Raw genomic sequence first — 10,814 nt, 5'->3', positions numbered from 1 at the left:
ATTAGTTTGGCGTGTACATTTAAGAGTTGATGCCTACGTAGATCTAATGTGGCAGCACCTTGGCGCCATGGATCTCGGCGCCGACCTCCATGTATATAAATATATCACTCCGGCCGTCGGTTTTTTGATTTTTGGATGATATCAGTCATTTTATCAATGATTCTTCTTCATACTTAGTTTATTTGGTTTATGAATTTGTGTTCTGTTGTTGGTGACCTAAATTATAACTTGGATAGTTGATCTTATACATGTTAAAATTTACAACTTAGCATTTGATTAACATCAGGTCAAATGTGTGATTCGTTATCCATTGATCCAAAAACATCCTTTTATAATAAACAAGGGAATCATGCACCAATTAAGTAACGGACTGCAATAGCCCTGCAACTAAAAGTGAACATAGAAACAGAAATAGTTTAACCAAGCTCATAATTCCTTGCATGCCATGCTGTTGTAGGAACACCAAGATGCATATTGTGGCTTAATATGACTGAAGATGGGATAGTGGTTTGGTGCCTGACATTAACTGCTGATCACAGCATAATATGACACCTGAGAAATATGACGTGCATCTCCCGCGACAAGACGTTTGCGCTCACAAAAACACTTCAACCACTTTGAAGGAGATGTCTCTGTGGCTGACCTGATGTAAATCAAATGCTAAGTTGTAAATTTTAACAGGTATAAGATCATCAACTATCCAAGTTACAATTTAGGTCACCAACAACAGAACACAAATTCATAAACCAAATAAACTAAGTATGAAGAAGAATCGTTGATAAAATAATTGCTATCATCCAAAAATCAAAAAACCAACGATCGGAATGGTATATTTATATACATGGAGGTCGGCGCCGAGATCCACGGCGCCGAGGTGCTGCCACGTCAGATCCACGTAGACATCGTCTCTTATATGTACACGCCAAACTAATTGGCGCCAACATGTTATAGCTCGCGCCAATAGTGACGGCGCCGAGGTGAGGGTCCATTTTTTGAAATAAAACTGAAAAGGGCGTATTTGTGAAAATAAAACCCTAAAAGCACTAAAATGCAAAAAAAGCGGTCTGATCATATATCTACGCACTTATCCTCTCTTGGCCATCTCCAATGAGTCGTTACGTTGTTTGTATAGTAAAGTTTAAAATAGATATTGAGATAAAGAGTCTGTTAAAGATAGTCTTAGAGCATCTCCAATAGATTCTTTATTTTTGACTCTCTATTTGACTCTTTATTTGTCTCTCCATAAATAATAAACTATATATATAACATCTCATTCCAATAAACTCTCCAACATGTAAGTTAGCTTGGCTAGCGAGAGTTGCTAGCCAAATTTAGCTAGTGGGGGAGTTAATTTAATGAGTCAGATAGTTTAGCAAGTAAAATGTATAGTCTGTTGGAGAGCTATTATAATCTTAAGTAGCTAAAATTTAGTTTGGCGAGCTATTTAGCTAGTCTCTTGGAGATGCTGTTACTAGCTTAATTTTGCTAACCAGCAGGCATAGTGTGCAGTTGGCGCGAATATTCAGAATATGATCTTTGCAATGCAGCTGCCGGCAGGGGCGAAGCTACTTAGTAGCTGGCGTGGGTGCACATGCACCCATCAGTTATAGCAATTAAATTTTCACCATATAAACATCATCTATATATTATATCTATATATCCACAAAAGAGGTATACCCTTTTATATTTACTCTAGCTTCGCCACTCGCTGCCAGTGGGTGCCCCTGCCGCCGCACGCCCTTTGCAATGCAGCAGCTGCTACTAGTGTATATATATATATATATATATATATATATATATATATATATATATATATATATATATATATATATATATATATATATATATATATATATATATATATATATATATATATATATATATATATATATATATATATATATATATTGTTACAGATTTACCTATTTTAAGTAGCAGTTTAATCTAGAAAAAGGAAAACGATAGTCTAATGATATCAGAAAAGTGCATGTGTGCAATCTACGCATGATGAACATGTAGAAAATAGTGTAGGATTTTGATCTAAAATCTAATTGGACAGAGAGCATACCGACTGGCAGGCATAGTGCTCAACCGATGCGGTCATCCTGCTCGTGCTCGATGCAGTGCAGATAGGTTGCCGTGACAATCACCGCCCATACGAGAAAGGAGAGGCCGGAGCGTCCATCAACACAAGGAAGGAGAGGATGAAACGAGCAAGCGTGTCGCTTGCAGACACTCTAAAAACATGAATGTTGTTCTTCACCTGAGCAGGATACTCCCAGTGCATGCATGCAAGAAGTGGAATGGAGTGATTGGACGGCTGAAGTAGGAGCAGAGAAGCAAACCGAGACTTACATAGACGAGCCAGTAGAAACGATGGGCACGACGAATTGAGCGGACATGGAAGATCGGAAGACAGAGAACTCCTGTAGCTCTAGCCATAGGAGTGGGCCAGTTCTAACAGTGCCAAGTCCCTTGGCATAGCACCCTTATAAGTTATAAGGCTTGCTAGGTTACTTTGATTGCACACATACATGATACTTGGAACCTTTAACCACATTAAATTTTAGGATTAAATTCATACCTGCTCAACATGTCATGCAATCAAAATTTATAAGACAAAAACACGAATATCAAATATTTGTCTCACTATCATAGCTCATATGGTTCGTAGATTTAAAACAAACATCTGGTAAAGACAAGTGAGACAAGTCTCCAATCTTATAGACTTCGCCAATAAAAGTTATGTACCTGGACAATACATATTTATTGGACTCGAGCACAAATTTGTAGCCATCTCGACACATCAACAAACCACTAATTATATTCTTCCTTGTTGAGGGGATATGTTTGCACGATATTTTCCAAAGTAAGATTCAGATCGACCATACCAACACCATGAACAACCACACACACTCCATTTCCCATCAACAAGAAGAAACTATCCTTGAGGAAACCGTGGATCGTTTCGACTATTCTTGGAGCATGTTGTGGACCTTGAAAGGAAAACATGTTCATGTGTTTATTAGTGGCATATTTTTTTTGGAAACCTTGCACCCATGTTATTTCCTTTAGGTCTCGTTTGTTTCCTTTCATTTTAAGGAATTGGAATCTTACTAATAGAATAAGCTATTTTTTTAGAATGTGACATTCCACCACTTTCCAAAGTTATCATATAAGCCTATCTCAAATTCATAGGATGAGAGATGGAAATTGATTTTATAGATTTACATGCTATTTTTCTGATATACAACTTATAGCACACTCTTCTACTTGCTTCGCTATAACATAAATGTAGTATATAAATATCTCTCTCATATGATTTAAAATAATATACAAATTTATTATATATATAAATATATGAACTTAATTAGTTTGTCTAAATTATAATTATTAAAATAGAATTCAATTCCAACGAAACAATATGAGGCCTTATAGAATCCTTAGAGAGAGAGAGAAACAAAGTTGATGACTAATATGCATGATTACGACTCAGTTCATCATTTCAAGGCTAGCTACTTATGAGTTTGAGGTCAACCCAATGGTTGACATATGCCCTATTGTTGATCCCGGGCTTCTAATGGTGCCTCCAACGCTTGAAAGGAAACTAAGGTAGGCCAAGAGTGAAAAGGACAAAGAGTAAGGGTGCGGTAAGGGAAAAAAAAAGGTCCTAACCAATGTAAAAGATGCTACCAGGTTGGGCATGTTGGACATGTCCCTACTAACTCGTTGTTGAATTACCACCGATAGTTCCTACTGAATCTAGGTAAATTGCAACTTCTATTTCGTTTTAGTCACACAAACACAACCGCCTGCTACTGCTAGTTTAGGTCCAACAACAAGAACAATGGCAGCGTCTATTTGTAGTCCTCTTCCTCTCAGTCCAGGAGACCGTGATGTTTCCACGCTAAGACACGGCCAATTAGTTATAAACCGGCCTACGGTAGAATCTACCTAGCAGGATTAGTCTAAGATATATACCTACCAACTGGGATTACATCAACGATCAAATCAAAAGAGACATTCTTTGGTTAAAAAAAGGAGAATCAAAAGAGACATACCAAAGCAACCATAATCCTCTTATTAATTGAGTTTTAGGCGCATCTCAAGGCAATAATTTAGCCTCAGCAGATAGACGACATGTAAAAGCGTCTTCACCTGCAACCAGTTATAAAAAACGCAATGAACACGGAATTCCAAACCACCAGATGAAAATCCGGTAGAACAAGCAAGCACCTCTGCCAACAAAGATGTGGAGCAACAAATATAACTCTCTGTCATGCATGTTGCCATCGCTGTGTTCAATTCTACGTACTGAGCAACTCAGCATCAAGAAGGGATTCGGCGAAGATGAGTGATGATAACAATAACAAGGGCAGCAGCAAGGCGAGGCGGAGGGCGCACCGCCTGGCGTGCTGCGTGGCGCTGGGCGTGCTGGTGATCCTGGGCGCGCTGGCGCTGGCCTTCTACCTGCGGTACCGTCCGCGGCCGCCGCGCGTGGTGGCGACGCCGGTGGACGTGGGCATCGAGGAGTTCCGGCTGCTGCCGCACCCGGCGCTGAAGCTGTCGGTGGGCGTGCACGTGGTGGTGAGCAACCCGAGCAACGCGCCGTTCCGGTACGGCGCGGCGCTGAGCGCGGTGACGTACCACGGCGCGCCGGTCGGGGAGACGCTGGTGCCGGCGGGCGAGGTCGGGGGCGGGGCCACGGCGCGGGTCGAGCCGGCCACGGTGGTGGACGGGGTGAAGGTGGCCGAGAGCCCCCACTTCGCGTCGGACGCCGTCGCGGGCGTGCTGCCGTTCGTGGCCGTGGCGAGGGTGGTGGGCAAGGCGCTCGTGCTGCGCGCCTTCGAGGTGCCCGTCTCCGTCGAGGTGGTGTGCCTCGTCCGGATATACGTGTTCCACGGGGAGAGCAGCTCGCGGTGCGTGGCCACCGTCCGCACGGGGTCCGGCGCTGGCTCTGGCTCTGGCGCGGGGTTCCCAGAGGGTGCAGGGCGTGCGCAGGAGCATGACTAGGGTCGGAGGCGGAGGATCCCTTGTTTCTGTGTGTCGATTGGCCGTCCGGCTCTCTTCTTTTACTAGTACTACTACTTGTGTTGCTCTGGTGCTCCCGTTCTTCTAGAATGAAAGAAAAGCAATGCAGGTTGCGCTCAATATCAATCAAGAAAAAAAAGAGACCAGGACAAAATACTACGGACGCGTCGAAATTATTAAAAATGGCTCACGCTACGTGTACAGCTCTAGCGAACCACCGTAAACAACGCGAGCGGCGTGCGAATCCGTCGTTTTGCTTCTGGATTACCACTACTCGCTTACCGCGCGTCCACGTCGGTCGTTCATATTTACGCAACAAGAACCGTCAAATTACGAGTATTAAAGTAAATATAGTCTAATTATAAAATTAATTACACTAGTGAAAGATTATATAACTAAATGAATTTGTTAAGACATAATTAATCTATATTACAGATGATTATTGTAATATCACATGGGTGAATTATAGACTAATTAGGTTTAATAGGTTTGTCGTACCGTATAGTACTCATCTACTATATAATGCTTGTACTCGGCATCAAACATATTATGTGACATGTAAACTTTAGCCAGGTGAATCAAATGTCCTCTGAAGTTACTAGTCCATTGACTAAGGGTCTGTTTGGTTGGTTTGTGGCTGTGAAAAAAGTTGATGTGGGCTGTAAGCTGTGGAAAAAGCTGTTGTATGCTGTAAGCTGTTAAAAAGCTAAAATCGTTTGGTGGAAACCACTAAAAGTCGTTAAAAATTCTTCGATATATGTTTTCACAGTTTCATCCGAAAAGTCACTAAAAGCAGGTCCAGGGGTGCTTTCAGATTTGTACTACGAAAAAGTCGGTTTTTAGAAAAAACTGCTTTCTGGATCCAGCTCTTTGGTTGACTTTTAGCTTTTAGGGGGCAAAAGCCAAAACTAAAAGTCAATCAAACACACCCTAACTCGAGCAATCATTAATATATATACTTGAGTTGAGAGAGAAAGACCGCTTGCAATTTTGGACCGGTTGAAAGGCCTCCGCGGCCCAAGCCCAGTTTGACCTTTTGTTTTGGGTTCAGCTGCTCATGAAGGATAATTTTGCTGGTGGTTCAACAAAAAAAACACAGAACAGTTATCAATTATTTTTTGTGTTACCTGTTAACTGACATAGAAATTAAATTTTGGTGACGGAGTAAGTATTTCTCTGTCGCATTATGGAACCTTCAGGAAATTTACTGTAGTTAAGCTTCGACCGACAGGGGTATTTTAGTTTGTAGTAAGGATAGGAGTACATGTTAGTGTAATGTTATACTCCCTCCGATTTTTTTTTATTTGACGTTTTGTTAGTGTTGGAAACCAAAAAGAGCCTCGCGGACGGTCCGGCCCTGATGCCGGACGGTCCGCGATGGTGGCGCGGACGGTCCGCTCGTGCGCAGAGCCAGTTAGGGTTCCTAGTTTCTCGCGGGATTTGTTACCTAAAACCGCGAGATTAACTTGGGAAACAGTTTGAAACGGATCCAGACCTCCCCTTTATATAGATGAAGGGCTACGACCGATTGAACCCCCAACAATCGATCAAATCAAGTCTATTTCTCGTTTTTACCTTATGCGTTAGGAGTAGCTCTAGTTTAGTTCTAGTTTAGTATCACAATCCCCAAATTCTCCGTTTCTCTTCGACTCTGCGTCGATTAGAGAAGTTTAGGTCGGTCTGCCGAGCCTAGACAACACCTAGGATCTCTCATCCCCGACGGGTCCCTCCCGGGAGCGAGATCCAGGCACCACCGGCGACCTTCGCCGCCCCTGCGCACGCGCGGACCGTCCGACCTGTAGGCGCGGACCGTCCGGCCGTCAGACAGGGAACCCTAGCCCTGCGCAAGGTCGCGGACCATCTAGCCCCTGGCCGCGAACCGTCCGCGCCTGTGCAGAGAGCACCGCCGCCGGTTCTCAACGCAGTGATTGGCGCCCGAAAAGGTGTCAACGTACTTTTGGCGACTCCACTGGGGACCCTGGTGTCTAGATCTACTAAAAATCAGGCCCTCAAATGGCTGATTCTAAAGATCATACCGATATCTCCCCACATAATATTCTGAAGACGGTTGTTGAAAATCTAACAGTCGATGAGCAACAACAATACGAGGACTACATGCGTCAAGCGAGGAGAAATTCTTATCACAATACACGGTGGATCGCTACCAAAAGGTTATCAAACATGGAGAGATCGACGTCGCATCTCTTCTATCTTCACTTCAAGTCCCCAACGTAAGTAAACCCGACGATATTCAATCTATTAAATATTATGTGGATCAGCGACAGGATCAAATGAAACAACAGATTATAAGGTTAGAAGAGTCAATTAGAAAATTGACACGTACGTTGGAAAAGTCTGTTACTCCTAGTTTTCCATCATATGAAACTAGTAATAGGGTATTTATGTCTGATGCATTGGCAACGAATGGGGATTCACAGCCCTAACCTTTATATGGTATGACGATGAACTCATATTCAGGGCAAATACAACCACCGTCGTCCCTACTTGGTCGATCGGCGCCCTTGAACACGGTCAGACCGTCCGAGCCTCTGCCCGGACCGTCCGGCCCATACACGGACCGTCCGGCTTGCTCTGCCAGACAGTCTGGGGCCGCCCTAGGACCACTGTCATCCCTGATTGGCAGATCAGGGACCCTGGACGCAGTCGGACCGTCCGAGCTTCTACCTAGACCATCCAGCCCTTACGTGGACCGTCTGGCTTTCCCTGCCGGACAGTCCAGGGCCGCACCAGGACTTCCACGTGGCGTCCCGATAATGGCGAACACAACCGGTCAGTTCGGATTTACCATCGAACAAACCGGATACGCATATGCAGAACCTGCTGTTGCACACAATGTACCAAATTATTACACACCACAACAGCAGTATGTTTCACCCTCTACATATTTAAACCATAACGCACCATACAATCATAGACCGATCAACACTATCGATCGGTCATGACAAGAAGGTCGGTATACTAATGCCCGACCAAATGAGCCCCACAGCCCAGGATCCGGTGGTTTGCCATCAGGTGCAATGGAAAAATTAGGGAAGAGGTGACTGAACTATTTCGAAATAAGTTCGGGGTTAGTGTAGCCAGAGTGGGGCAATCATACCAAAAGCCGTATAATCACTGGTTTGACGTTGTCCCATATCCACAAGGGGCCAGGATACCTGAATTTTCTAAGTTTTCTGGTGAGAATGGGAGAAGCACACACGAACACATAGGCTAGTTCTTAGCACACCTAGGCGAATTGGCCGAGGGAGAAGCATTTCGTGTCCGGTTATTTTCTTTATCCCTTACTGGTACCGCTTTTGCATGGTACGTCGTCCTGCCTCCTAATTCTATTAATTCCTGGAATGAGTTAGAAAGTAAATTCCATGAACATTTCTTTGTCGAGGAATATGAATTTGGGCTAGCTGACTTAGCTTCAGTCTGCCAAGAACGCGAAGAATCAGTTAATGATTATATCTGGAGGTTCCTGAACACTAGAAACTGATGCTTTCGAATCCATGTCGCAGACAAAGAGCTAGCAGGGTTAGATTTTAATGGGTTGCTATCCTACTTAAGAGACAAATTAGATGGGACTCAGTTCTTTTCGATAGCCCAGCTACATCAGCGGGCTTTAGCCTGTGGAAGCCGATTTAAAGAGACATCAAAATCGGTCGCCCATACTATACATCTAATAGAGCGTGATAGTTCAGATGATGAATCCGCAGATGTATATACCGCTGAGTTTATTTGGCCAACAAAGGCCAAATCTTCAGCATGTTCTTCCTTACAACTGGTTCAAAAGAATCGTCAAGAAGAGATTAAATTTACCTTTAATGTTGCCAAATGCGATAAGATATTTGATGAGCTACTTAAAAATGGCAACATTAAATTAACTCATACTATCCCTCCTATAGATGAATTAAAGAGACGTGCTTATTGTAAGTGGCATGATTCTTTTTCTCATGCCACCAATGACTGTAATATTTTTCGTCGACAGGTACAATCGGCCATAAATGAGGGTCGGTTGGTTTTTCAGGAAATGCAAGTGGACACACAGCCATTTCCTGTTAATGCAATAGATGTCGCATGCGAAAGGGTCTTAGTTCGGCCCGAAATGGCCGATAAAAGCAAAAGCAAAAGCAAAAGCAAAAGCAAAAACATCATCATTAACGATCCTCGCACGTCAAATATATCGCAGAAGGAGGTTGCTCGAAGAGCTCTGGACAATAAGACTAACAAATCTAGAAGCGTCGGGGGGCAGACACAATTAAGGAGTCGGGCACGACAACCTGACCTGAGCATCGCGGACGGTCCGGCGCCTACATGCGGGCAGTCCGGTGCTCATAAAGACGGTCCGGTTGGCTCAGCCAGACAGTCCGCCCATGGCCAGAGGCGTCAGCGTCCATACAAAGCAAGGAAAGAGACGCGAGGGCAAAACCAACATGACGCACATGGTCGGCTAGTAAAAGCCGGCCCTACTTTCGATCAATTACTAGCCAAAAGTGCTAGCAAGAAGACTGTTCCATGTGATCGGTCAACGAAGAAACCCCGGTGACCTGCTAAAATGAAACGACTGAACAAAACAGCCCGAAAGACGACACAACAAGCATCGCCTGTTCATCCTATGAGACCAGGGTACTTTCCACCCGTTTATTCATCGTCGGTATATAATCCTGTTCAAATATGGAATGGTACGACGATGAATCCATGGCACATGTATAGTCCCTTTGTCTATCCAGACTGGGGGCACCTCCATTATATTCCTTTGATCCATTGATCAAATGGTCATGGCCTAGGAAGATACAATCCGAAACGACCTTTATACATTGGTGCTTTATTTAATGATCTCCATTTTGAAAAGCCGGTGACTTACATCAGGTTTAGTTCATATGCTTTTGGTTCGTCAACCATCACCAAAAGGCAGGGGGCATATGTTGGAAACCAAAAGAGCCTCGCAGACGGTCCGCGGTGGTGGCGCGGACGGTCCGCGCGTGTGCAGAGTCAGTTAGGGTTTTTAGTTTCTCGCGGGATTTGTTACCTAAAACTCGCGGGATTAACTCGGGAAACAGTTTGAAGCGGATTCAGACCTCCTCTTTATATAGATGAAGGGCTACGGCCGATTGAACCTCCAACAATCGATCAAATTAAGTCTATTTCTCGTTTTTACCTTATGCATTAGGAGTAGCTCTAGTTTAGTTCTAGTTTAGTATCCCAATTCCCAAATTCTTCGCTTCTCTTCGACTCTACATCGATTAGAGGAGTTTAGGTTGGCCTACCGAGCCTAGACAACACCTAGGATCTCTCCTCCCCGACGGGGTCCCTCCCGAGAGCGAGATCCAGGCACCGCCGACGACCTTCGCCGCCCCAGCGCACGCGCGGACCGTCCGGCCGTCACGCAGGAAATCCTAGCCCTGCGTCAGGTCGCGGACCATCCGGCCCATAGCCACGGACCGTCCGCGCATGTGCATAGAGCACCGCCGCCGGTTCTCAACGCAGTGATTGGCTCCCGAAAAGGTGTCAACAGTTAGTGTAATGTTATACTACCCGGCTTCAAATACAAAAAATGAAGGTAGTACAATTTTACCAGTCCGCCCTCTCCCGAGCTGGGAGACGACTTTATCCCGGGACGGCTGACATTGCTAGCAACAAGAGAAATAAAAAAAGAACTCCAGTACGTGAGCAAAGCGATTACATTACATACGGGGCCACTAAAGAAACAAAAATAGCTGAAATTCCTATGCCGCTTCCTTTGTTACATATGGCCGCTCTCTCTCCCACCGTACCAT

The 10,814-nt window shown here is 44.3% G+C and overlaps 1 protein-coding gene across 1 annotated transcript; it reads left to right on the top strand.

Moving 5' to 3' along the window:
* The first annotated feature begins 4,291 nt into the window (after positions 1-4,291).
* LOC103647718 (Harpin-induced protein) lies at positions 4,292-5,146 on the top strand. The gene has a single exon (NM_001158192.2). The coding sequence runs from the start codon at positions 4,351-4,353 to the stop codon at positions 5,011-5,013; it is 663 nt and encodes a 220-aa protein (NP_001151664.2). The 5' UTR covers positions 4,292-4,350; the 3' UTR covers positions 5,014-5,146.
* The last annotated feature ends 5,668 nt before the right edge of the window (positions 5,147-10,814 follow it).

The sequence above is a fragment of the Zea mays genome, chromosome 2, assembly GCF_902167145.1.
Source record: "Zea mays cultivar B73 chromosome 2, Zm-B73-REFERENCE-NAM-5.0, whole genome shotgun sequence".
Taxonomy (NCBI): domain Eukaryota; kingdom Viridiplantae; phylum Streptophyta; class Magnoliopsida; order Poales; family Poaceae; genus Zea; species Zea mays.
The sequence above is the reverse complement of the archived record's forward strand: the minus strand, read 5'-3'. Positions and strand labels throughout refer to the sequence as shown.

Coding starts and splice junctions, on each gene's coding strand:
- LOC103647718 (NM_001158192.2), top strand. CDS start 4,351: ATGAGTGATGATAACAATAACAAGGGCAGCAGCAAGGCGAGGCGGAGG.